Here is a 27,771-nt window from a genome sequence, read left to right as displayed (position 1 = left end):
GGACTTTCTAAATGTTTTCAATGTTATTGTGTAGTTGATAGCACTATTATGAAAAAGCTACTTGTCATTCCATAGGAGTCTTCTGAGGACTGCTTTGTGTATCACTGTGACTGCCGTGTGTGCTTAGAGATGTAGACTTATCAGTAGGTAGCGAATCCAGTCTGTTCTGTAGTGATGTCGTAGCGTTTAATGCCATTTTTTCCTTCTACACGCAAAGAGAGGACGAGAGAGAGAGAGAGAGCGTGACTGCACGCAGCCAAAAAAAAAAAGGAGGAGGCTTTTATCCGAGCGAGAGCGGGTTGCTTCACACAGCATTTTGTTGAGCACTGTGCAATACTTGTATGTTCATCCCATAGTGTTAACGTGGGTGGCGTTGCCCGAGAAAAGAGATTATAACCCTTCGAGGATGAATCCAGTCCAGAGAGATGTTTTCTCCTTTCCAGTGAAATGGTTAGGACACAGCACACTTAGATTCAGCTTATAGTTTGGAGCTTGACACCTGCTGACCTCTGTTTAGGGTTCCCTCCCTTTTCCGCAGGTTCATTTTCTCTTCTTGCACACAGTTCCAGCATCAGAAGTTTCAGGGAGTCTTCGTTAAATACCAAACAAGATTCTGCATTTAGATACCCCCTTAAAAATGCCATGTATATATTTACATAATCGTGTCAAAGAAAATGTATATCTAGAATAAATATAAAGTGACCTGAATGATTATTCAGCTGCAAAATATCGCTCTTTTATCCAGATGCTATATCTCATCATCGTTAATCCATTTTCATTAGAGTTATTTTATTTATGTATTTTTATTTATTTATTTATTTATCTCCCCTGTTGATTCAAAACCCCTTTTCTATTTGAGATGAAAACTCTGAATGTACAGTGAGGACCGTGTTGGTGTAGATTACTTTAATTAATTAGATGTACCTTGCACTTGTTGTTGTTTAAAAGAACATATTTTTAATATTTTTTCAGCTATTATGGATTCATTTCATAATCCTATGGGGTAAAAACAATCAAACAACCTCCCCTGTGATAGCATTCCAATATCACTGAGCATACTTTAATACAGCTGTATTCCCAATCCCTCTTCAGCTGGGGGAACTTTTATTTGACATGTTTTCCATATATAGATCCATGAATTCCAGTACAGCTTCAGATTTAAATAACAGAAAAATATATTAAAGTAAAAGGTGCACTCTTTGCAAAAATGGCCCAAGCAATTTGACATGAATACTAATGCAGAGAGGTTGCACCAAAGGAATTATCCAATCAAAGCTGAGAGTAAATCAAACCGAATTATATGAAAATATCACAAGTGCACGAACGTATCAGGGAATTCAGTAAATGGGCAGCATTGCAAAACCCATCGGATTGTGAGGCGTGTGGAGGAAACTACAAAGCAAAAGCCATTACCTGCGCTGCAGCGCAATGCTCCTGTTACTGCGATTCCCCACCAAAAAAAAGTGCGCACGCGTAATCACCCCCCACACCCTAAATTCAAGCTCTCTTCTGTATGACAAGGAACTGAAGAATCTCTCCAGTGACACCGACAAAAAGCCACACTGACCTTTCAAAAACAAAGCTGTGTAAAGTATTAGAATCTGATGCTGTAGAAAGATCCTAGTTGCCTTTGTGTATATCAACTGCCTGCTTGAGTATTTTGTGTGTGGAAATTTTCTCTGTAATCTTGTAGAACTGTTCGGGGTGTTTTTTTCCTGCCATATCGCTCGCAGTGACGGCGAGCCTGCTGACGGTTATATTTGCTGTGTATACCTTCATTTTTTCATGAGGTGTTTTCCAGTTTTGTTTCACTTTGTGTAGTGATTCACTCTGTGGAGTTTTCTGACTGTTGTTATATAACTTCATATACACAAATGATCAATAAAAATGTTTTATTTCCTGTTGATACAGAAGCCTTTCATGTCGTGTTTTCGTTCGGGATGCATGCAACGGAGCAAAACTGTCACGGTATTGATTGCCACGAGTGTGACTCACTGCTCATGCAAGAAACTGTTCACTTCAGAAAGAAAGGCGTCTGCATGCTTGACGTGCATGACAAATTCCTATTTTAATGATGGCACTTTGAATCAGACACAGCAGCCTGTTAAAAAGGTCACTACTGCCATCTGAAGGACACGCAGGGGAACACCACTGTGTACCAGATGTAAAAAAAAACTAATAAGAAAAGATTCTTTCTTTCTTTCTTTCTTTCTTTCTTTCATTTTGCCTCAGGTACAGATCAATTTCTATTAGTGAATATTTACTTATGTGCAGCAGAGCCACATAATGGGGACAAGAGTTTGTCCTCCACTAAAATATGATGTCACATTGATGTGATGCTCGGATGGTAATGAATGCTGGGGAGCGGAGATTTATAGATCTCAGGCTACTGCTGATGCTGTAAAATAAAGCTCATTTGGATGTTGAGAGTAAAACATGTCCCATGAAATTTTTACTGTAGCACGGTGCTGTCATTTTAAATTGAATTCTTTTAACCTGCCTTTTAAGTCACTGAAATATGTGACTGCAATAATCTGCATCATCTGGCAGATTATTGCAGCTTTTTATTGAAACCGTGTCACACTGAGTGAAATAGTCAAGCCCAAACACTCTCACTAGTTTTGGGGTTGTATTATTCGATTAAATATATTATTACCTTTAATTTTCCTCCCTGTGTGTAAAAGCAATTGCTCCCTAACCCTAAAAACTAGTTGCACCATCCTTGGCAGAAAGAACTGCAATCAAGTGTTTGTGATAACTGGCAATGAGTCTTTCAGATCACTGAGGAGGAATTTTGGTCCACTCTTCTCTGCAGAATTGTTTTAATTCAATCACGGATGGTTTTCCAGCCTCTGAGACATTCAGAGGTCGACTTGCTGGTGTTTTTCAAATTGTTGTCCTGCTGCATAACCAAAGTGTGTTTCAGCTTGAGGACACAAACTGATGGTCGGAAATTCTCCTTCAGGATTTTCTGGTAGAGATCAAAATTCATGGTTTCATCAATTACAGCATCGAAGCAGCCCCAGACCATCACACTACCACCGCCATGTCTGACTGTTGCTGTGATGTTCTTCTGTGTTAGTTTTAGAGCAGATGTAACAGGACTCAGACCTTTCAAAAAGTTCAGTTTTCTCATCAGTCCACAGAATATTTTTCCAAAAGTCTCCCAGATCATCAAGATGGTTTTTTTTTTTTTGGCAACTATGAGATGAGCCTTTATGTACCGTTTGATCAGCAGTGGTTTTCGTCTTGGAACTCTCCCATGGATGCCATTTTTTTCTGTTTTATTGTTGAATCATGGACTCCGACCTTAACTGAGACAAGTGAGACCTGCAGTTCTGTAATGTTGTTCTGGGGTCTTTTGTGAGCTCTTGGAGTAATTTGGGGAAGGTTCACCACTGTTCTGAGTTTTGCTTTTTGTCTATAACAGCTCTCACCGTGGTTCACTGGAGTCCCAAAACCTTAGAAATGTCTTTGTTTCTCAACTGTTTTTAGATTGTGACAGGATGTGTTTTGGTGTCATGTAGTCTGTTTCACTTTTTCACACAGGTTTTATTTAAAATATTTGTTGATTCAACAGGTCTGGCAGTAATCAGGCCTGAGTGTGGCTAGTGAAATTAAATTCAGTTTTCCAAAAGCTGTGGATAATCACAGTCTCTTCATGATTCAACAAGAGGGGCAATTACTTTTTCACACAGGGCCAGGTAGGTTTAGAAGCTTTGTTTCCCTCAATAAATGAAATAAAAAATTACATTTTGTATTCCCTCTGGGTATCTTTCTCTAACATAAAAAAATTGGTTAATGATTTCAAACATATAAGAATTACAAATATGCAAAAAAAAAAGGGGGGGGGGGTGGGGGGTAATAGAAAATTCCTTTTTCACAGCACTGTAAAGCTTGTTATGCTTGTAAATAATGCTTAAGCGTAACATTATTCATGTTCATGGCTCTACTTAAAATCAGTTAGTTAAAATCATCATCAACCATCATCATATCTGCAATTTTACTGCATCATATAGAAATTTCTTAATCCATCCTAATATTGGCTGATTTTTGTGTGCCTGAAGTGGGGCAACACATGGAAAGATGAGTGTTTGTAGGATGCATGTTTGACCTCAAAGCAGCAGCTCACTATAAGATTAAGTCAAGTGTGACGGCTACAGAAGGAAATAAACAGATGCACAATACAGATAAGCACCTGATATAACTGTATTACATGAAACGTGAACAACAGAAAAAGAGGAAGTGAGATCTACATAGCAGAGTTATGAAAGTTTTGTATTCTGCTTTCGGTTTTTTTTATTTATTTAGTTAAGTTTAACCAGTTTCACTAGGTTTGGGTTAATATCCATTTTGCATACATAAACTAGGATAATAATAAAGTCGTCATTTGTGTTTCTGTGTTTAACTAATCAATTTAGTTAAACTCATTTTGCTGCCGTATGACCAAAAGCCACACTTTTTAATTCTGATTAGTCTCCTTCGGATGCTATTATCTTGTTTTGTGTTTTGTTTTGTTCTCTTCTAGCCTCTCTTTTTGCTTAGAAAAATTGTGCGCAGTTTAATGCTTTATCATTATTATCGTTTCAGCGTTTTATTGTGAAAATACATGTCTTTTACGTGGAAGTGACGTTTGAGGTTCGGCTTTGATAAGTTAGTGAACGTTAGCCTGTTGTATTACCGGAAGCTGAGTGTTTACATGCTTACTGTACGTTTATTCAGTCCAAATCTCGACGAAATTGACATAAAACAGCTTCAAATACACATAGAAGCGCACCAAAATATTAATATCCACCATTCATTTTATAATTAGCCTACTGGGTTTAATTTTCATATAAACGGAATTTTGTTTTTGAAAACTAAAACCGGATGTATTTATCCTTCCTGGCTGACTCGACAGCCTTACTTGACGGCTTGGACCTCCGTCACAATTAGTTGCCTTGAACTCGTTTGGGGTGTGCGCGCTATACTGACAAAGTATTTTGCATTTGTCCTCCCGGCCTGAAAATGCTCTCCTACATCATTGGCGTGAGTATACATCAATGGAAAATTATCAGGGTGCTTTTACGCCAGCTAATTTGCATGCATTAGCTCGGTTAATATTCGCTAACATTCAGTTTTTCCCCAGCTAAGTTATCCTGAGCGCTGTTTCGGGCCTGCCCACAGGAATCTTCATGACTCACTTCTCCCTGTTGCTGTCTGTGTTAAACAAAAAAAACAAAAACCCGACTTAATCCAGGCAACGCCCCGCAGGGTACTCAGACAGCTGGTAGCTAATGCTAGGAGTTGGTGGTCTGAGTCATTCTCCCACGTTTGACCTTTTATCGCAGTTGATCCGAGGTGGCTTTGACAGCATCATCAACCTCATCTTCAGGCTGCTCTTCCAAAAGAAGAGACCTGCCATCACCTTAGAGGACCCCAACATTAAGTATGCACTGCGCCTGATAGATAAAGAGGTAACCGCTCAAACGCTGCACACTTGAGTGCTTGCAGAATGAAACTTGTCTGCAAACGCAGCAGATGCGTTCACGCTCACTGCTCTGTCTGTTTCTTGTTTTTTTTTTTTAAAGATTGTCAGCCATGACACAAGAAAGTTCCGCTTTGCACTGCCATCCCCTGAACACGTCCTTGGTCTCCCTATTGGTAAGTGTGCGCACTCACGCATATCATCACTGCCGGAGGTTTGACTGCATATCTCAAAATCTGTTCTAGCTCCTTTCCTTCTCTGTTTAAGATAGTTTTCTTCTGATTGGCCACCCCTGGTTAACAGACGGTTTAAACAGCTGATGTAGTGCCTATTTGGAGATAGGGAATGGCAATGCATTCTGCGTAGTTCATGCCAAACCGAAACGAAGTTAGATGCCAGCAGGTGATAAGGAGGAAGACACCTAAACCTGTGATACAAACTGAATGTAAACGAAAAGGCAAAGCAGTGTTATTAGGAGGGGCTGATATGTGAGCACAAACTGTCACTTTATTTTTAGGAGGTACAGTTTCTCAAGTTGCCTAGTGTTTTGTTAAAAAAGCTGTTTGTGGTGAGCGCCTAAACCTCAGACAACTTAAGAATTGTGCATGGCTTCAAGCTCACATTCAGACTTGTTAGACTCGGCCATGCTCTCTCAGCTGCTGAGCCATGGCTCTGTGACACATGCATCACTTACCCTTAACCTTCTTAACCTGGCATCCAATTATGTGGACATCACATTTTGGGTTGTCTAGACCAAAATACTAAATTTTCCTCTACAAGGGCCTGATTTCCACTTACGAGGACATTATACTGCCTCTGTTTATCAAAATTTAAAACGAATGTCTTTATATGTGGCTCTCAATTTTCTTAGAAACAAAAATAGGGTAAAAAAAAAATTTTAAAAATCCGGTGATTCTTTGTTTGTACATTCATCGGGTCCCAATATTCCCAAATATCAAAGCGAAATTAGGAATGCATGCCATGGAAGAGTTCAGGTCTTAGGAGGTTAAAGACACTCTATACAATTGATTTGAGTTCATATTTAATACTTTTCTGTAATATTTTCTCTTTTTCAACGTTGTGTTGAACACATTTATAAAGCACACCTTTTTATTTGACATTTATAATTGCGCTGTAATGACAACCCTGCATGCTTTGTTTTGTAGCTGGACTAAACTGTGATGAGAATGTTAAAAATAAGTCGTTCAGATGTGAAGCAGTTTCATGTCTTTTATTACTGCTCAATGTTTTGTTACAGCACTTCATGTTATAGTGCTGCAGCAGGTGCAGGAGCTTGTAGTGCCTTTGTTCTGCATCGATGTCGGTCAGAGGTATCCACGGTAGGGCTGCTCGATTATGGCAAAAATGATAATCACGATTATTTTCACTGAAATTGAGATCTCGATTATTTGACGATATTTATTTAACCCTTTAAGACCTACTATAGAACCAAGTCCGCCAGAGCTTATATTATTTTTTTACATGTTGTAGTGCCATTTGTGGGAGCATTTCAAGTTGCTATACAACTGTTATAGCCCATATTTTAATAATATGTATGCATTAAGTCCATAGTAACTACATTAATTGCAAAAAAAGTGCAATAAACTACAAAAAAAATTGAAAATTGTTTTTGTTTTTTAACATATATTTCTACTTGGAGAAATATATGTTAATTTCTACTAGTTTACAACAACAGGAAATTTATTTTGAGTGTCTTCAGTTTTATTTTGGAGATACAGCAATTTTTATATACTGCAGGAAAAACGAAAACAATCCTATGATGCAAATTTGCAAAGAAAACAGCATGTGCATCAAAATAAACTATTTCCAGCAGTGCAATTCGAGTTCTAAGCATCCCAGAAACTATTCAGAAAAGTCAAACATGACCAGTATAGGCTTTTAAGGCCTACAAGTAAAAAAAAACAAACTACATTTTCCGCGAAAATGACATCACTTCCGGTTTCGGGCAGGAAATGGCGGACATGTGATAGTTAGCGGTGACGTCTGTTTCAATGTGCGAAGTGTTACGAACAGCTGATCGGATCGGCAAAGCGTGTTTCTGGAATATTATGTTTTTGTTCCTGCAAGCGCTTTTTATGCAATTTATGTGGGAGGAAACCGTGACCGAGGACAAGCTGATGGCATAAGATGTAAGTTTCATATGCAAAACAAATTATTGCGCTAGCTTACACGGTTCAGGTTCTACAGGGATTTAAAAATAGTTACACAAAACAGAGCGTGCTGCTCTGACGGCTTTAAAGGGTTAACAATAACAATGTATTGAATAATGACTTTAAAAAATAATATAAAATAGTGTGCAACACCACTGAAGTTTTTTTTTTTTTACCTCTCTTTTCAACCAATGGCAGTCACTCTCCTCTCCAAATAACTTCTGCTTAGCTTTCCGAGCTTCCCTCGGGTCCTCTTAATCAGCGGTCTCCAACCTTTTTTGCGCCACGGACCGGTTTATGCCCGACAATATTTTCATGGACCGGCCTTTAAGGTGTCGCGGATAAATGAGGGAGGGGCTAATAATTGGCTCAGTCATTTTTAATGATCGTTGAAAGCCCAGATCGTAATCGTGATTAAAATTCGATTAATTGAGCAGCCCTAATCCACGGTGACTACTGTGTGTCTGAGGTGTTACGCTGTTGCTGCTTCCATATATTTCATCATCAACTTGGAGTTGCATGAACCTCAGTCCCATAATGGGGCGATCGTGGCTCAGGAGTTGGCAGTTCGTCTTGTAATCAGAAGGTTGCCGGTGTGAGCCCTGGCTCCGACAGTCTCTGTCATTGTGTCCTTGAGCAAGATACTTCACCCGTTGCCTACTGGTGGTCAGAGGGCCTGTGTCTGGCAGCCTCGCCCCAGGGCAGCTGTGGCTAAAATGTGGCTTGCAAGTGTGTGTGAATGTGTGAATGACTGATAACTTAGCTCAAAGAGTTGGCAGTTCGTCTCGTAACCAGAAGGTTGCCGGTTCGAGCCAAGTTGTGTCCTTGGGCAAGACACTTCACCTACTGCCTACTGGTGATGGCCAGATGGCAGCCTCGCTTCTGTCTGTCAGTCTGTGGCTACAACTGTAGCTGCCTCCACCAGTGTGTGAATGTGAGAGTGAATGAATAGTGGAATTGTACAGCCCCGAAAAGCGCTATATAAATGCAATCCATTATTATTATTATTATTATTGAGTGTGTGTAAAGCGCTTTGGGGTCCTTAGGGACTAGTAAAGCGCTATACAAATACAGGCCATTTACCATAATGCATTGCATTGGTGACGTCACAATCCTGAGGTCTATTAGAGATATCCCCTCTCACAGTTACAGAGCCTTTAAAGCAGGAAATACTTGCTGTAATGGTGAATTATCATTGTTTGAGTCACATAGTATGAAATGGGTGACGTTGATGGTAAGTACGTGTTTGTTTTCGTCTTCAGGGCAGCACATCTATCTCTCGGCAAAGATAGACGGGAAGCTTGTCGTCCGTCCGTACACACCAGTGTCCAGCGATGACGACAAAGGTTTTGTGGACCTGGTGGTGAAGGTAAAGATTTAAGGAAGGTTGTTTTCATGTGCATTTTAGTTTTTATATATGAAGGTGTTGATTGTTTCACATGAATTCCTCCATTTGTTTCAGATTTACTTTAAAGACATTAATCCAAAATTCCCAGAGGGCGGGAAGATGAGTCAGTACTTGGAGAGCCTCAGGATCAACGACACAATTGACTTCAGAGGACCCAGCGGCTTACTCGTTTACAAGGGCAAAGGTGAGCAGCATAACTGAACACAGTAGGTGAATCAGCTTTATCAGCTTGGTTTAATACTCTCACTTTGCATCTGCAGGTGTTTTTGCCATTCAGCCTGATAAAAAGTCCCCAGCTGAGATGAAGACTGCCAAGCATTTGGGCATGATCGCTGGAGGCACAGGTGAGGGAGCTGTTCAGTGTCAGGACCGAGGGTGGTTTTTTTCATTTGTTTGACTCAGGTGGTGTTTGTTTTTAGGGCTGATGCTGCTTATTAGTAATAAAGGTGTTTATCATTAGTTGAAGATGGAGTCTTGATGTCTAAATTTTTACAAAACTCCAACACAAATCATTCAACAAAGTGTTATTTGGACATGTGGACAGTTTCTGTAGATATTATAAGTTGAGTAGGTGTTACTCATGCAACCAGATACTATAGAGTGGTCAGAGCATTGACCACCACAGAGAGAGCGAGGCAGCTGCATTGGAGCCACAGTAATGAAATAATAACTGTTAAGGTAATTGGGGGAGTATGAATGTCAGATCTGATAAGTGTTTGAGCCAAAGTTTCCACTGCATCAGTGAAGTCATAACCCGATGTTGGGTAAAGTGGTCTGGCTCACTGCTCACCTCTGTGCCAACAGTGCTCGGCTGAAAAAATGGCATTTGTATGGATTGAATTTGGTGCCACAGAAATCTCTTAAGATATTAATTTAGCGTTCTTTGGTCTGCTCCCTTACTGCCACATCAGACAGTTCCACATATTTAGTTATTGTTTTATTTTTCCGCCTTTTTTTTTTTTTTTTTTTTTTATGCAACCCAGAATAGATTTGTCTTCTGCTAGTCTCCAACCAGAGACATGTTAGACTAATGTGCAAACACTGACCTGGGAGATGCTGACATGTAATGTAGCATTAAAGGTTATAAAAGCCATTTTTACAACCTTTTCTAAATACGATGACATTTTTTCCCCTTCCTCTGTGCTCTATTTGTTCCAAAGTTTATTTGGGCTGTTTGCTCATCATCCACACAGGCGTTACACACTGTAGGGTCTTTACTTTAAAGTACGAAGTGCCTTTTAAGTATCTTTTGTTCTTTAAGTTGATAAAAACGCCTGAATTGAATTGCGTTGGAGAGGTTTAGGTTTGGTAAATTTGTATAAATTCTAACTAAAGTTATGCTTTTAGAAACATTTCATTTAATCGAACTTGGAGGTCCGACTGTGACCAAAGCACACATACAGCCCTGTATTTAAAGGAGCTCTGTTAATGTAACCTGAGCCTGTGCTGGGTGTTATTACAGGCATCACTCCCATGCTGCAGCTCGTCACAGCAATAATGAAAGATCCTGATGACAAAACGGTGTGTCACCTGCTGTTTGCCAACCAGGTGAGTTTTATGAACCACAATCTAATGTTTGCAGTCAGGAGGATATTTACTATGTGATAACATTTGACCTGGACTGGAGTATAAATTTGTGTTCACGCAGTAGTTTAAAAATATCGTCTCTTCCCGTGTTCAGACTGAGAAAGACATCCTTCTGCGACCGGAGCTGGAAGATATTCAGGTCAGCCACCCGGACCGGTTCAAGCTGTGGTTCACCGTCGACAGAGCACCTGAAAGTGAGTCCTCCAACAGCAACCACCTTCACATGTGAACTTTAACTATTTCAGACAGGAACTATTTCCAGTTTTTGTACACATCTTCTCATTACCCCGGTTTATTAGCTGCAGTAATCGCCCACTAGCACAGTCCATGATATTACATGGATGTTTGTATTTGTATTGGCAGGTTGAAGACAGACTGTTTACCTGACAGGTGTAAGAAAGAATGTAATCTTAGAAAGTTAATTGCATATGAAAATGACTATTATGTCTTGTAATGTGAGAGCATCTATGAAGTATTAGTACTCTTGCACGTTCTCAAAATGTGACGCAGCAGGCTAAAGTCAAATTTTAAACTTTTTATGTACTTTGTATGCATCCTACATTTCAAAACTTCTACATTAATGTGCAAAAACAGATTGAATTTTTCTGTGTTCTTTGAATTTTTGCGGTCTAGTTTTTAACTTCTGATATAAAAACTCAATCGATCACAGTTCATACACAGTTATCACCGCAGGCTAAATACGGAAAAAGGTCACCAGCATCACTGAGGGCAAATTTCAATGGGTGAGTGGCCACAACGAGGCCGAGAGGTTTGCTGGTTCATTTGTGGTTATGCATGAGAAATTGTTCAATGTTCTTTGGTCGCAGTGAAGGATCACGTATTTGTTGTCACCAGGAAGTTGTATATCATTGCTGGATAAGAATCATTTTTAGTTAACAACAACAAAAAAATGTCCAGTATGTGGTTTTAATGTGAGAAATGATCAAGCTAGTAGTTTTGTTCAGCAGAGTCAAACATCAGAACTGAAAACAAGCAAGCAAGCATGCTACCTGTGAATTGAAACATGATTATACAAATATTGATTCGTTTTATAATCAGTGATGTTATTAATTGAATTTTCTGGGTTAAGGAAAATCTCAGGCTTACAGGAAGGTTTTTTTAAAATCTTGGATAATTATTGCTGATTTTGCACCAAAAAGATTACATTTTTAATATCCTGGTAAAATATAGGTTCATTTTTTGATAGTGGTTCAAAATACACAGAGAGAGAGAGAGAGCTTTTCATCTTTAAAAAAAAAACCCCTGATTATAATGAATTACAATAGTCCAGCCTTTTTTTTTTTCTTTCCTTAATTACTCTGAGACGATGTTTTTAATTGTAGTAATATTGCACATATGAATTAAGGCAGTCCCTTATATATGTTTAATGTGCATGCTGAAGGACCTAACCTGATCAAAAATGACTTAAACTCCTCATGGTGTTACTGGAGGCCAGCGTAATGCCATCTAAGGCTACGTTCACACTGCAGGCGAAAGCGCATCAAATCCGATTTTTTTGGACCCTATGCGACCCATATCCGATCATGGTATGACAGTGTGAACGGCACAAATCCGATCTGGGTCACTTTCGTATGTGGTACTGAATCCGATACATATCCGATGTTTTAGAAAGCGACTGCTGTGTGAACGGTCATGTCGCATTAAATCCGTCTTTTACGTCACTGACACAAGACAGACGCCAATTATCAGCTCCGGAGAAGACATCGCGAACGCTTCCTGGCCATCCAGTATAGATGTCAGTGAAACTGTTGGGAAGACAACGTTGGAGAAACGTGAACATTTTATTTGTACTGTATAATCTGCAACTATCCTTTGAAGCACCGCTCCTCTAAAACAGCAATGAGCATAATTATTAGGTTATTTACATTATTATGTATCTGTAACCGGAAGGTCGCCGGTTCGATCCCCGGGCTCTCTGTCCTGGTCGTTGTGTCCTTGGGCAAGACACTTTACCCTACTTGCCTACTGGTGTTGGCCAGAGGGGCCGATGGCGCGATATGGCAGCCTCGCTTCTGTCAGTCTGCCCCAGGGCAGCTGTGGCTACAACTGTAGCTGCCTCCACCAGTGTGTGAATGTGAGAGTGAATGAATAGTGGCATTGTAAAGCGCTATATAAATCCAATCCATTATTATTATTATTATTAAGGGCCATCAGTCAAACAATATTGTTTGGTCTGAGTCTAAACAGAGTGTGTTGTGTGTGACGTCTTCTTTTGCGCATGCGGGCCGCTTTGAGCGTTCACACTAGAGCGCGTTTGCTGTCACATTTTATTTGTAGTGTGAACAAGCAGACAAAATCAGATTTGATCAAAAAATCGGAATTGAGCATTAAGACCTGCAGTGTGAACGTAGCCTAAGGTAAATATATCTGCTTAGACACTGGTTATGTTTGACTTTTAAGAACCAAGCACAATAACCACAGTTGTTACTGTATCTGAATGTATGCCTGAGTGGTGGCTTGTACAGGCTGTAATGATATGACAGATAAAGTTGCTCTTATAGATGATCACCAGTAGGTGTCGCTGCTGAACACTGAAAATGCCCCACTTTGCACCCTTTAATTCTGAGCAGCATTTTAACCTCAGGCTTTTCTGTCTTTCAGACTGGGAGTACAGCAAAGGCTTCATCAGTGAAGACATGGTGAGGGAACACCTGCCGCCTCCCAGCAACGAGACCCTCATCCTGATGTGCGGACCTCCACCGATGATCCAGTTTGCCTGCAACCCTAACCTGGATAAAGTCGGCCATGCCGACAGCCGCAGGTTCACATTTTAGACATCGTCCATCCAGTTGTCTTTTTTTTTTCCTTCCTTACCCTGAAAGCATTAAAGCTGTCATATCTACAGTGGGTATTGCACTATATTTAAATATGACATATTTATCATGCAAGAGAATCACAGCTTGGACCAATTCTTGTATGTTTGGTAGGAGGTTGTGAATGTGTAGGGGGAAATGGGATGTGAAATAAGGATTTTATGATAGGATATGAAGTTTCCGGATGTTTGGCTTGAAAATGACTTCACTTTGGTTTTACTAGAAGACTCGAGGTTTACTGGCTGTTTTTTCTGAGTGCCTTAAACACCTGCAAAGATTTTATTGAATGCACGCCACAAGAATTGTGATCACTCACTTCAATACAGAATAATAGATTATTCCGTTATGGGTGTTGGGAACGTGTTACAAGTCTATACCTGTTGCTTATCTGTTGTCACGCAAGACGTGTCAGTATTTGCTCCGTTGTGATTTGTCAAACACAGCGTGGTTACTGATTTGTTTTCTGAAAGTGTGGAAAAAGTGGCTGCTTGTGTTTATGGATCATAAAGCAACAATGCTGTTGAACTATTGGTGTTTTGATCATCGTTTCTGAATCATGTTGGTCACAAGTGGATTTTAGCTTCTACCATGATTAAATGAAGACACTTTCTGCAGGGAAAAAGAAATGCATTTATTAACAAAACATTTTAAAAACAGAATAAAACCACAAATGGTATGTGTGAGCAGAGATTTGTCCATTTTCTTTTAAGGAAAGATTGACTGCAGTCTGCATTGAGGCAGGGATCGGATGTTAATAGAGTTGAATATCCAGCCTTCCTGCAGGCTGCATTAAACTGTATCTGAAACAGAAGAGCTGGACACTTCAGGGAAACACACTCGTGTGTGTATGGTTAATGTGACACTCCAGTCAGCCAGGCGCTGATTAGCTTAGACTGTAAACAAGAGGAAGCAGATGGCTCCCCAACTCACATGACCTTTATTTAAACTGTGCGAAAACAAAAATAAGCAGTAATTTTTATTTTTTTTAAAAAGAATGTCCTTCTTTACTAAGCTAGTAGGCATGGGCATACACTGGCTAAAATATATTGGTCTCCAGGAACTATTAGAGTAGTCTTTGATGCTTACTCACTTTATCTAAAGTCATCTTTGGCTTTCTAAATTTCTCCCATTTGACAGTAACATCTAATCTCTCAGTCATTAATGTTTTTAGGTGTGCTTCTTCCGCTGGGAAAATATATATTAAGACTGAGAAGACCATTTGATATTAATGGGTTTTGTTTGTTTTTTTAAAAGACCATCCCTACTAGTTTAGTGGTGAACAGTGATTTCCTTGAGCCAGGTGTGCCTGTTCCCCCATTCCCAGTCTATATATCACACGTTGTAGCATAACAGTGCCCTCACGGTTCTAACTGATAGTGTAAGCACATAGCTTAACATCCATAGATACTAGTAGCTTGATCTGTTATGAGGTGGTGGTGCTCACAGTAAAATGTTAACCCCAAAAAATAGCCACAGCATTGGTGCCCCAGAGAGCCTGGATACAAATCAGGATTTGAAGAAAGTAATTTTTCAAAAAGCCTTCAGCTTGCACAACGCTCAACTGGGTCAAAATGCAATTCTGTGAGCACCACACACAAAAATGCTGCTCGCCCTGCCTCACTCGATTTCTGTGAGGCATCAATTTTAACATGTGTTCAAATAAAATCATAACCTTGAATGTAAGCACTTCTCACAAACAGAATCAGTGAACACAACTGAAGACAAGCCCTTTCAAATACGGGCTGAAACACACAAAGTTTAAAATCACCGAATACTGAAAAACAAAGGCATGAGTGACAAAATTCATAAAGAGGTATGTTAATTTGAGAACACTTTGCATTTTCAGTTCACATGTTACATTTTGGACAGCTTCAATAAATATAGATGTGTACATGTGAAAGATGGAAATATTGTTAGTCTGACATGTTCTCTTACAAAAGCTGATCAGCGGTAGAGAGAGATAGACCACAGGATGAAGTTTGCACAGTTCGTTCTTTTTCCATGAAGCTTGCGGAGCTCTGATATCAGATGTTTGAGTTACTGTGCATTTCTGAGGGATCATACTCTGGAGGGCACGCCGACACTTCCCGGAAAAACACGTCATCCTTCAGCATGCTCTGAAACACAGGAGCACAGAAAAGCGTTCAGTGTAGTCGATGGACAGCGTGTTCTGTGTGATCACACCGGAGCAGGTCAGCTTCTCACCGTCAGATTGTTGATTCCCTCAGAAAAGGCTCCTATCTGTCTGACGGTTCCTTCAGAGTCCTCCATCTGTGAAAAGTGACAGAATCAACTCAAATTCACTTAAAAACAAAACTAATTTATTGTGTTACAAATAAGTGTAACTGGGAAAGTGTGTACCTGTTCCAGGTGCTCAAGGTTATCCTCGTAGATCTGGGCGCTAGTCTGGAAGCTGCTGTTTTTTGGCATTTCCACATTCATGGGGCACACGTACTCCTCACCGTCGTCCTGACGTTTCTTCCTCAGAGTGCCAAAACCTCCAAACGACAAGCGCCTCGGCTGAAGGAGGATAAAGGACACAATTAGCAGATGGCCAGCTCGTAACATGAGCGTTTGCTGTATTTACTACAAGCCTCATTCACCCACACATCACATTTAACATTCACACTCCAATAAATGCATCAGGGAGAACTCAGGGTTCAGCATCTTGCCCAAGTATACTTCAGGCTAGAGGAGCTGGGGATTGAACTGCCGACCTTCCAAGTAGCAGACAAGCTCATTCATGTCCTGAGAAACAGCTACTTTATTTAAAAGTATTATTAGTGTTGGGAAACTCTACTGGGCTTAACGCTTTGATATTTATGGGAACAGAGCTTATTTACTTTCTCATTTAGATGCTTCTCTTTTAAAAGGTTTGCCGACCGTATGCAGGAGATTAATATAAAAGAGACTCTGGGAAAATGAAAGTACTGCTTATTTGATTTATGATCATGCTCTTAATTGCAAGTTTCACATCTTATATGAACATAAAAAAGACAAAGCATGTTATGCTTTAGGGCGTGGCTACTCTATGATTGACAAGAGGCTACTAAGTGTGGAATAGCTTCAGTTTCACCATCCATGCTTTAAATACAGCCTGCTGTCCAAAGAGGTGAAAAAACACAGAAGTTCAGATCTGTAAGAATTGAGAGGCTTTTTTTTTTTTGCTAGGTTTACTTTTTTACTTTTGGTTTGCCAGTTTTGGTACCGCTGATCTGTTTAGAGTCTGCAATAATGATAAGTTCCTCTCTGTAGCAGGGAGGGTTTGTTGTGAAACAGCGTGCAGTTACCTTGACCTTGGCCGTTGCTGTGAGGACAATGTAGTCTGGGTTTTCCAGACAGTCCTGTTTGAGCCGCTGCGCTTCGGAGCCAATGAGCAGGTGGAAATGGGTGGCCAGGTGGCGTCTCAGCAGGGTTTTGTTGGGAGGAATGTTGAGCAGAAGGGCGAGAGCTTCCACATTGAATCGAGGCTCCAACACCTTCAGAACAGGCAGATGAAACATCGCGGTGCAAGGTCAAAAAAATAAAAATGTATGTATGAATGACGCAGAGCAGCAGAGGGGACTTAATCATTATTATTTGTTAAAAGACAGAAGCTTAAAGTCAGAAATGTAGGCAGTTCACCGTGTGCTCTTTGCTAGTGAAGTAATAAACAGACAGCCTGACATGTAAATGATTGCAGTTGCTTTAAAGACAGTTCACCTCAATTATGTCCCTGTCGTGAAGTCTTTCCCTTTGCTTTGAGTAGTCTTGTATAGGAATTATTTTCCGATGCAGTTATGCAAAGTATATCACAAGAAAGAATCAATTCTCCTGCGATGAAATGCACAAACTAATGAGACTGAAGGCATCTAAACATTTATGACATCCCTCTCAGCTGAGCTGTAAGCGTTTCCTTTTAGTTTGTCGGTTCTTAGATACTAGAAAGAAAATAGTTCCTACATGAAACTTCTCATATTTAGGTTTGTGGGTTCTTTTCCCCAGTAACCTTTTAATAACGGCTGCCAAGTTTCTTTGAATGCATTTTCTGCACACTGAGCACCAAAGCAGGCTCCATTTAGTGTGATTATATAAAAGAAATATGCAGCACCAGTGACTTGAGGAAAAATGATCTTAGGTGGAACAGCTTATTCAAACCTGATGAAGGCACTGCTTTTTCAGCTCTTTACAGTCTCTGTTACACATTTCGTGACCTCTAATTTGCAGTTTCCACAGTTTATTCTGTCTCCTGTGTTTATTTTTGTGTATATAATGCTCACCATCAGCCCTCCGTGAACACCACTCCCCCTCAGGTTGGGGGCATATTCCGCCAGGTCCACGGAGCGGAGCCACTCCATCACTCTGTGGTTGGTCCACTGCGAGATCTCTGCTGGTGTGACGTTGCTCTGGACGACGAGGGAAAGAAATTAATAATTAAATTTTAAAAATGACGGGTTTAAAGCAAAAGAGAAGGTTGGGTTGGGACTTCTGCGTGATACCTCATCAGAGGGACGGCGTCTGAGACAGTTGGGGTCGTAAGAGTTGAGGCGGAGGACCTGGATGGCCCTCTTGATGCTGAGGTGATGGAGAACACTGCCAACCTTCAGAGACAGCAGGTCCTCCTGGGATAACAACAAAGAGTTACCACCTACACACGTCACCTGTCGAATGACTTATTCACACAAAAATCAGAAAGAATATTAAAGAACAGCTATTTTTGAACTTTCTAATAAGAGTAAATCTAAAAGCTCTGACGGAGCTCACCACTGTCATGTAGTGCAGCGTGCGTCCATCAATTCGAGCCTCATCAAAGTGACTTTTGTACTGCGGGAGACCGATGTCATCCAGCCATCCTGAAAACAAACAGCCTGTTTGAATCAAAGCTAATGGAGATGATACGTGCAGGCCGTGAGACGACGACACTCACTCGTCACCCAGTTGTGGTCTAGTTTGCCCTTCAGATCTTCTTCTTCTGATCCGACAGCCTGCAGGGCCAGCTGCAGCTTCTTCCTGTGCAGAGGGTGCTTCACGCCCAGCTCCTGAAACATAGTGTGACGTTTATTCTGCCTGTTTTAGTAGAAACTTAGCAAATCGTGTAATTCACATGAAGTGGCATAATTAGACTTGTTTCTTCATTTATTCTTTAAAATATATATATAGGTTTATAAGCACTAAAAGTATAAAGATAAAAAAAGAAGATATGAAGATGTATACATCAGAGGTGTGGACTCGAGTCACATGACTTGGACTCGAGTCAGACTCGAGTCATTAATTTTATGACTTTAGACTTGACTTGAAAAAATGTTCTAAGACTTGTGACTTGACTTGGACTTTTACACCAATGACCTGGGACTTGAATTGGACTTGAACCGGTTTACTTGAAAAGACTTGATATTTCACCCCAAATATAAAATTTAACATACATATTATATAGAGATTGAAAATGTGACGTCATTCAGGGGTAAAACCGCAAAGGATTCTGGGAACTCGTGGCAAGAAGTACTAGCGCACGCAGGCTTTTAATTGAAATCAGTTATACAGCGATAAAAAGAAACACAAAAATGGCAAGAAGCCGTTGTATTATTAACTGCAATAGCCGGTCGCATGACAGCCACGGGAAGCCGACGGGTAAAGAGATCGGTTGTTATCGGATTACGTCGTTGAAGAGAAATTGTTCGAGCCATGTTTCCGAAGTAACAAAGAGGCGACGGGTGGCCTGGATCGCAGCCATTCAAAGACCAAATATAACGTCCCAGAACACTCCAGCTCACATGTTAGTCTGCTCCAAGCATTTACACGAAGGTCAGTGTTTTTTAGTAGTTAATACGTCATTTTCATAACATAATTGGTGATATAGGTTACAAGCAAGTCTGACGCTGAACAGAAATTGTCGCGCTATGCTCCTTTGTTTATTGTGCATAAATAGTGAATTGTCCTGACACAATATTGCGTTTCGCTTCTGTTATTATGGTACATTGACAAAAACATACTTTTATTCACAGGATAAAACAGTTGTTTTGTATCACTAATTGCCCAGTACGATTACAGCATACAGTATTATTGTCACTGCTACATTTCTGTAACGCGTACCAGAAATTATTTCCACTACTAATTAATTACCGTTGAGCTCAAAGGTTATATTAATAAACGGTTAACGAATGTGTATTTATGACGACAATTTGTGAGACTGGTAAACTTGTGATATGTACGATGGTCTTTACTTTCTACACGGTGCATTTCAAGGTCCTGCACCCATCCGTCGGTAAACTGTACCTGGGCTTGTTGCAGTGACCTGAAGTTACTAAACTTCATGAGTGTGTGCACTCACTCCAAGAACCGTATAATTATAAATATGCATATAAATATGCTACGATGAGATAGCTGACTTCATCTAACTAGCAAATGTTGTCCAGGCTACGTTGGTGATGCAGTTTTTTTTAATGTGTATGATATTTTTGTCATGCGATTTTAAAGCCGGTCCTACAAGCGCATCCAAGAATAACATGCAGCTTATCTCAGAACTGTCGGTGAAAATTATTCTTGGAGCTAGGTTTAATTGAGCTGCAATTTCACAATTTGTGTATATTTTCTAAGTTCACTATTTTGTCATGTGTTGAGAAAAACAGAGTTAAAAATTACATGGTCTAATATTTACATTTAGCATAACTGCAACATTCTTTTTTCGTTGTTTTCTTTTTTTTTTTTTTTTAAAGACTCGAAAGGACTTGAAATTCAAAATTTCAGACTTGTGACTTTACTCGAACTTTTACACCAGTGACTTGAGACTCAACTCTGACTTGCCTGACATTACTTGAGACTTGACTTGAGGATAAAGACTTGAGACTTACTTGAGACTTGCAAAACAATGACTTGGTCCCACCTCTGGTATACATAGACAACATGTTTCTACTGCTGTCACCGTTACCTTCTCTAAGTCATGGTGTGATGCTTGCAGTAATGTTTGTCCTGATTTGATCCAGCTCTGACCCTGCGCGACATAAAACCCGAGGCCCTGCTCATGAAGCCACGCACAAACTTCCTCTTTGCTCCACCGTGAGAAAGGAAGATCAACAGCACTGAGAGGAGAGAGGACGAACATCAGTAAACAGCATTCTTAAAACCCTCAAATGGGAAAAACACTTTGTAGTTTTGCCCTTATATGCAGCAGTTAATAATTAATACAATAACGGTTTACTTATTTTATAATTAAGATGTTCTAAAATGGTTTTTGAACGCCTACATTTGTTTGGTGTCGCGTGACCAGCCGAGTCTGGGGCCGGCTGTAGCTCTGACTCCACCCCTTCTGAACTCCATCTCGGCTGCATCGTCAAGGTTGAAGGAGGTAGAGTGGCTCCTCTTTAACCTGCATCGCAATTACGTTAGAAATGATCAAAGATACATTTCCTCCAGCTCAAACACCGACGACGCGTCGCTGAGTCTTACCTGCCAAAGAATCTCTTGAACCCTTTGGACTTCTTTTTGGTTTCGGGCGAGGACGTTGGAGGCGATTTATCGTGGGATTTCCGTGGAGGAGCACCGGCCAAGTCGAGGTGCTCTGTGCCTTTGTGCGCCGTCTCAGCTGTGAAAGTCAATTACACATGTGAGACTATACAAGCTGGAGCAAGCATGGATGACCCACCACCATGAGCACAGAGATTCCAGAGATCTCTGGATTCAAACAGGACGAAATCAACACAAACTGGAGAAGCATCACACATGCAAACATCTACTCATTTACAAAGTAGTAATGCAAAAGAAATGTAACCTGGAAAAACACTAAAAACGGCATAATTGCAGATGGTTTAATGTCGTGGATAAAAGACAACTGGATATTTTTGTGATAACTTTGATAGAAACACGTCAGAGTAAGCTGCAAGCAAATGGTTGAGAGAAGAAAAAAAGAAATCCCAATAAAGAATAGCCTTTAGTGGTTTCCAACTTTTCTTGCAACTCAGTCTGGTTTTATCTCTTCAGATCTTTGAGATATAAATATTGAAACAGTGAAAGAGAAAACAATTATATTTATAAACTCATAAACATAAGATGTCATGAACAACAGCAACAAAAAAGTTGGGAAACACTCATTTTTCAGGAGAGTGTTTCTATGAAAGACCAGCATGACAAGGATTCATGTAAGATAAATGTTTACATTGTCGTGTCAGTGCTGGCTTCAGTGCATCCAGCTGTCTCACCCACAGCTGCCATGCTGCAGGCCAAAAAGCCACTCTGCTTCACTGTACCTAACACAGGTGCACTGGCACTCCGGTTGCGATCTTCACAATTTACAGAGCCATGAAGGAAACATGAACATAAGTAATAAAATAAAAACACACACATAAACAAATACAGGGGGAAAAAAATCAAATGCCTTCTACAAGATGGCAAAGCTCACCGAGGTTCGGGGCGCTGCCCGTCTGCTTGCCTCCACGTAGTTTGAAGAAGCCCCGGCCAAATGAAGCGCGGGCTTTCTTGGTACCAAAATTCCCCTCGCTTGTGGCGTTTCCTTTAGTTGGAGAAGAAGAACTACGTCCTGTTTTATTTAGGCCCTATGAGAAGGGAAAAAAAACATGTAGAGACAGAAGCATTAAAGCACAAATCACAGGAAAAAAGCACCACTAGGTGTCAGAGGAGGACAAGCTTACACAGAGGACCCTGTGACTGGTCCTAATCATTCATAACAAGGAGGATCTACTCTACTACTTAGTACAAAATGTTAAAAAAAAAAGAAATAGTAATGAGTATTTTTGATATAACAATAGAATATATTATTATAGAAATAATAAGTATAACAGTATAATCAGCCAGAGCACATCAGAGATAGCCTTGTCTTACTTGATCAGTGCTGCTGGTTCCAGCTGAGCTGCTTGGTTCTGGGATGTCTAAGGTACTGAAATCACAACAATGAGAATTCAGGCCTCAAGCACTGACTAGACATCACCTAGAAGTAGACTGATATTTGTGCACAAAATGTAAATTACTTCATTTGACCCGTGAAACTAAATAAAGCAGAAAAAGAACGATGTCTTTTAATTACAGCAATCACATGTGGAAGCTTGAGTTTTACCTTCCGGCTGCCTGAAGCTGTCGTTCTCTGTCCAGTTCGTTCATTTCAGAGAGCACCGCTATGCATGGAACAGACTGAGACAACAGATAAAAGCATAATGAAGCAAAAACACTTTCCTAAAGCAGAGCATGCACCGACATCAACAAACAGAACAGCAAGAACCAAAGCTCTGAATTCCTGGCAGAAACAATTTCAGAGTGGGAGGCCAAAACTGAGTTTTTATAAAGGAAGTCCACAGTCTGGGGTTCATCCTGTGTCAGAACTGTTTTGATAGAGGTTGTGTTTACCTCGCCCAAGCCCCTTCCTGCCTCCCCCTCCAACTCCACAGTGACCTGATCAACCTCCATGGCTGCAGAGACCGAGGGATCATCTGGGATATCGTGGTAGTCATCTTCATTCAGCTTCTCTGAGAGAGCAGTGAGGGCAGTCAGCGGGGACACCATAAAGCACAAACCCACCAACATCAGTCTTACCTTTTCAAAGTTCATTGGCAGTGTTAAAAGCATTCCAACATTGTGGATAAAAGTACAAGAAAACAGGGCTTTTGACAGTCAAACGGGCGGTTTTGGGGTGTATTTTGCACTTGAGTTACACATACTTTGACAGTGAGAGAAAATGTATTTTTAACGGCAACACAAAGTCCTGCAGCTCTATGAAAATAATCATGGATAGAAACCGAAAGGAAGCTTTGTGAAGTACACCAGAGTTTTTTAGCAATTATTATTCAAAAGAGAAGATGCCTTTTTCTATCGCCAGCAGGTTTTGGGGGTCAAAAACTGTCTCTCTTAGAATGGAGAATTAGGTGTTTTACATGTTTATTTTGAACACTTTAAGAACCAAAAGGAGCTAAAAATATGTTTTAAATCCAGCTTTGACTCAGTGCAGAAGTAGTTTTAACAACAAAACTGTAAATATCAATGTGAGTAAATTTGAAATTTACGAGGTTAGATTTTCTGACCTCTGACCAGCTCCTGCACCTTTTTGCACTTTTTAAGGGACTCCTCCAGCTCTTTAATCCTTCGTTCCTGGAGACAGACACACATGTCATTGCAATGATGACTCGAAGTGAGTTAAAGCTGCTGCTGACGCACTGCACACTACCTTCTCATCGTTCTCTGACGTCAGCGACTCTAAAACCCTCTTCATCTTCAACATTTCAGTATCTGGAGAAAGGAGAAGAAAAAAGATGCTTTATACTTGTGAACATTTAAACATCAGCTCCTGCGGGCTCTGAAAGCAGCCAACAGAAACCAGAAATAACGAAGCCACTGGGGCACAGCGTACTGGTCAGAAGGGCTCTTGTTTCAGCTTGCAATGATCTCTTGATTTAGTTATCGCTACAGATTAACACAGGGTCTGTGTCTGTTTTTTCAAGCAACACCACACAATTAAATGTGCCCCCCCCCCAGCCACTTGATAACGTAATCCAAACCTAATGAACTCCTAAAAAATGTGCACAGGCTGATATGTTGTATAATTTCTTGCATTCTTCACCACCAGCAGCCACACCAGCGTAGTGCGGCTGCTGACCCACAGACATAAAGAACAGCAAAACAGGCAGATCTAGCAGCTGAAGAGCAGGATTATTCCCTCGGGCGAGGTTGTGTCAGATTTGGTTTGGAGGGCAAATGTTGGGCTGGCCAGAGGCACCACTTAAAATTACAGTATGTGAGACTTCTAGCCTGTGCTGGGCAAACAAACAATTTAAAACACCATTAATAACTTTTTAGGGTGAAACTCTGGCGTCTTCACTGTTTGTCCTACTGTTCTGAAGAGTTCAAGCTCTGTGTGTGAGCATCATTTACTCCACTTAAATGTCTCAACTTAAGAAAAGCCTGTTGCTCATCAAATCACCTTCGCCTCGAATCTTGTGCCAGCGAAGTCAGCAGCATGCACATTTACTCTCTGCAAGTTTCCCAATTGCACGTTAACCGAGTTCCTCATTTATTGTTCTAGTCTGCTTCATTTCTAACTTCTGATGGATTTGTTGTGCCTCTATGCTGAGATGGCTGAAGACAAAACAAAAGCCTTCCTGTCTTTAGATTTTACTGCACAGAACATGTTTACAGGCAGGCCAGCATGACAGAAGCACAACATTCCTCCATCAGAATGGATAAGATAAGGTCAATTGTGGGGGTGGAAGGAGTAAGATAGTGATGTGTTTGGTATGGATCATACAGACGGACAGATAGGGAGTTAAAAAACTAAAATCAGGTTCAAATTACCTCAGACTGTCTGTGAAATGTAAGATACTTAAAAAAAAGAAGAAATGGAGAAATCCAGACAAAAGCTGTGTGATATTTGTCTGGTAAGGCTTCTGAAGGTGGATATAGTGTTGCTGGAATGGAAAATGTCTATTTTTCTAATCCTCAAGCCAATTTTGGAACTGAAGTGCATGAAATAGAACATGACAGTTATTAAAAACAGCTCCCACCTCTTTCTGCCCCCTCAGCTCTGTTGTGGCTCTCCACCTTCAGTCTGCCCTCATCCTTCAACTTCTGCAGCTCCAACTCTCGCTCCTCCAGCTGCCTCTGCAGAAGCTGCAGCTCCTCCTATAATGAGGGTTGACAAAGCCATAATTTATCTGCAGCATTTAATACTAGGAAGCAGAGAAAAGCATCTAATGCATTAAACAATCTGGAAAGAAAGGTATGCTTAAGTTAAATTATCAGAGGCACAGCAACTTTAGGGTGACTCTTAAGCAACAAATTGTTTCAAAAATGATGCCTGACAGCTGCATGCAATTAAAATGTGATTTAGCTTGCTATAGAGTTATTAGGAGTGCATTCACTTTGATTAACAGGTGGGTGCCACTGGCTGTCTGCATAACATCGCTTCCAACAATACGAATCGCTGCTAGATTGGTTAGCAAGATTATTGTCTAACTAGTCTTTAGAAAATATAGCGCCTCTGCATTGGTGGGGGCAGTGTCACAAATACATAAATCCATGGCCTACTCTTGCTTGTGCTACTGTTGGTCTTGCCAGCCACAAAGAAAAGAAAAGCTATAACATACGAGGAGCTGTAGAAGAAGAATGTTAAACAAGTAAAGTTTTCTCTGCAGCCACTTTATTCTGTATGCTTTTTTACCTTAGCGGGAGACTGTTTTAAGGTTGTCCCGTTTGTGGTGAACTGCGCTGTGACTTACCATATACAGCAGTGGTCCCCAACCCCCGGGCCTCGGACCGGTACCGGGCCACGAGAGTTGAGGCTCAGGTGTGAAATGTATAGTTTTCAGGGTTTTTAATCGGTTTTCAGCGTTATTTTGTTATCGTTTACTTGGTTTTCCTGGGTCTTTTCACGTGTGTTATGAATAAACCTTTTTTTCCCCCGTACCGGTACTAGTTTTATTTTGTTGTATTTATCCGTGACACCTTAAAGGCCGGTCCATGAAAACATTGTCGGGCATAAACCGGTCCGTGGCGCAAAAAAGGTTGGGGACCGCTGATATACAGCATCATCCACATGAAGCTACATACTACTGGGTTATTTGAGGACTGCACAAAGCGTGTGTAGATAGTTTGCAAATCTCGTTGCGCAGGCAAATAACTCTGCAGAGACAACGACTGCACCAGAAATTTGCATTTAGCCGATTACCTTAAACCTAATGTTCTTATCCAAGTGGGCTCCCATCTGGCTTCCAAAAACAAGGTCAGTCAGGTTGCTGACCTTGGTCTTCAAAAACCGTAGCTTACTGACCCGTTGAGTGAGGTCAGAGCGGCAAGTCCACCCTTTATCTACAGTCTATGTATAGACTAGACTAAAGTACTAATGAAGCCCCTTGAAAATACATGTACAAATTAATGTCATATGACTTGAGACCGTCTTGTTTTTCAACTATTGCCTCTATCAGATGAATATTTACATAAGTTCAATGATTTGAAAAACGACAACTAAATACCTGCAAAATAAATGAAACTCTGACGTTTCTCCATAGAAACGTGTCCAAATTCACATGCTCAGGTAAACTAAATGTTATATGTAGAATAAGTGGAGAGCTGCGTTACCAAAACACTGCAAACACACTGTGGCACAAGTGATGTGATTCAGCGCAAACTCAAGCTAATCAACAAATTGCATAACAGTCAGCATGCAGACTAGTATCTCACACAAAAACTACTAATTAAAAACTCAACTACTTTAATATAGAAAATTTACAAGATGTGCAGATTTATAAATGGAGAAATACCACCCTCCTACTCAAAAGAAAAAAAACAAAACAAAAAACAACACTTGCTGATTAGCAATGCTTCGGTCAACATTATTTTGCTCTACAGGTGTAGAGAACAAAAAGTTCCATCCATCCATCCATTCGCTTCCGCTTATCCTTTTTCAGGGGCGCGGGGGGCGCTGGAGCCTATCCCAGCTGTCATAGGGCGAGAGGCGGGGTACACCCGGGACAGGTCGCCAGTCTGTCGCAGGGCCAACATACAGGGACAGACAACCATTCGCACTCACTTCCATTCACACATTCACACCTAGTGACAATTTGGGTTATCCAATTAACCTATCCCAGTGGGGATAGAACAAAAAGTTAATACAGGATTTTAGTACTGGTGGGAGCACTTACAGCAAGTGTGGTGAAAGTCAGGAAATCAGTGCGCAGCAGTGAAGGAGGAGAGCAGGCTTAGAGGATCTTAAGGGCCAGAAAGGAGAAAAAAGACAAAAAAAAAAGGGGGGGGGGGGGGGGGGGGCTGGAGATTAAACCTTCACCTCAAGTCCAGTGAACCGACCAGTGTTCCACTTTGGACGCTTGACAGATTAACATGTTGCAGTAAGATGTTAACATAACAGAAGAAATAAAAAGCGGAAGCCAAATAGAAGAGGGGTGGAAAAGAAGAATAAACAGAGAAAAATGTCACGGGGAAAATCAGAAGGATTTAAACATGTAATGATGCATTTCAAAAGATTAAAACATATTCAGATTATGGTTATGGTCAATTACAAAGCCGTTTGCTGACTGGATGTGAACTACAGACACTCACTTTGGTAGCTTTGAGTTTCTTCTCACACTGCACTCTTTGATTCTCTATATCAGTAACCCTGAACCGCAGGTCCGTCACTTCCTGGTACAAGCCCTGGGGAGGAAAACAGAACTCCCATTAACCGCTAAACTCTGATACAAACCTGAACTGGAGAGCTTCGTGGAGACTGTGCGTGGGAGAGATGTCTGTTTTTTTTTTCTCCCCTTCTTCAGCAGAAGGAACATTCTTGCCAAAGGCATCAACATTATTTTCAGACTGATGTCTCTCAGGAGGGAA

General features: G+C 40.6%; 2 protein-coding genes across 3 annotated transcripts in view; one reads left to right on the top strand and one right to left on the bottom strand.

The window, feature by feature from the left end:
- The first annotated feature begins 4,931 nt into the window (after positions 1 to 4,931).
- Positions 4,932 to 14,429, top strand: cyb5r3 (cytochrome b5 reductase 3). Its single transcript, XM_085376818.1, has 9 exons — positions 4,932 to 5,028; positions 5,331 to 5,456; positions 5,571 to 5,643; positions 8,901 to 9,007; positions 9,101 to 9,230; positions 9,307 to 9,390; positions 10,509 to 10,594; positions 10,728 to 10,827; positions 13,256 to 14,429. The coding sequence occupies exons 1-9, from the start codon at positions 5,008 to 5,010 to the stop codon at positions 13,426 to 13,428; spliced, it is 900 nt and encodes a 299-aa protein (XP_085232944.1). The 5' UTR covers positions 4,932 to 5,007; the 3' UTR covers positions 13,429 to 14,429.
- Positions 14,430 to 14,946: 517 nt separating this feature from the next.
- The window catches only part of ppfibp1a (PPFIA binding protein 1a), a 29,738-nt gene continuing 16,913 nt past the window's right edge, over positions 14,947 to 27,771 (bottom strand). The window contains exons 7-26 of one of the 2 annotated variants that reach the window (XM_085376816.1): positions 27,496 to 27,588; positions 24,945 to 25,062; positions 23,612 to 23,673; positions 23,469 to 23,535; positions 22,798 to 22,916; positions 22,511 to 22,584; positions 22,279 to 22,333; positions 21,839 to 21,992; positions 21,687 to 21,719; positions 20,890 to 21,025; positions 20,687 to 20,809; positions 20,372 to 20,522; positions 18,374 to 18,485; positions 18,211 to 18,299; positions 17,946 to 18,068; positions 17,727 to 17,852; positions 16,758 to 16,946; positions 15,829 to 15,987; positions 15,673 to 15,738; positions 14,947 to 15,584 (exon numbers count right to left, since the gene is read on the bottom strand). In XM_085376816.1, coding sequence (XP_085232942.1) covers positions 15,492 to 15,584; positions 15,673 to 15,738; positions 15,829 to 15,987; positions 16,758 to 16,946; positions 17,727 to 17,852; positions 17,946 to 18,068; positions 18,211 to 18,299; positions 18,374 to 18,485; positions 20,372 to 20,522; positions 20,687 to 20,809; positions 20,890 to 21,025; positions 21,687 to 21,719; positions 21,839 to 21,992; positions 22,279 to 22,333; positions 22,511 to 22,584; positions 22,798 to 22,916; positions 23,469 to 23,535; positions 23,612 to 23,673; positions 24,945 to 25,062; positions 27,496 to 27,588 — 2,142 coding nt within the window. In that variant the 3' untranslated portion in view covers positions 14,947 to 15,491. The remainder of the gene's footprint in view (positions 15,585 to 15,672; positions 15,739 to 15,828; positions 15,988 to 16,757; positions 16,947 to 17,726; positions 17,853 to 17,945; positions 18,069 to 18,210; positions 18,300 to 18,373; positions 18,486 to 20,371; positions 20,523 to 20,686; positions 20,810 to 20,889; positions 21,026 to 21,686; positions 21,720 to 21,838; positions 21,993 to 22,278; positions 22,334 to 22,510; positions 22,585 to 22,797; positions 22,917 to 23,468; positions 23,536 to 23,611; positions 23,674 to 24,944; positions 25,063 to 27,495; positions 27,589 to 27,771) is intronic. The other variant, XM_085376817.1, reaches the window with a different exon arrangement.

The sequence above is a fragment of the Diplotaxodon limnothrissa genome, linkage group LG17 (assembly GCF_057381915.1).
Source record: "Diplotaxodon limnothrissa isolate DT_005_m linkage group LG17, D_limnothrissa_male_GT1.1, whole genome shotgun sequence".
Lineage (NCBI taxonomy): Eukaryota > Metazoa > Chordata > Actinopteri > Cichliformes > Cichlidae > Diplotaxodon > Diplotaxodon limnothrissa.
Note: the sequence above shows the minus strand (reverse complement) of the source record. Positions and strands in the feature narration are given on the sequence as shown.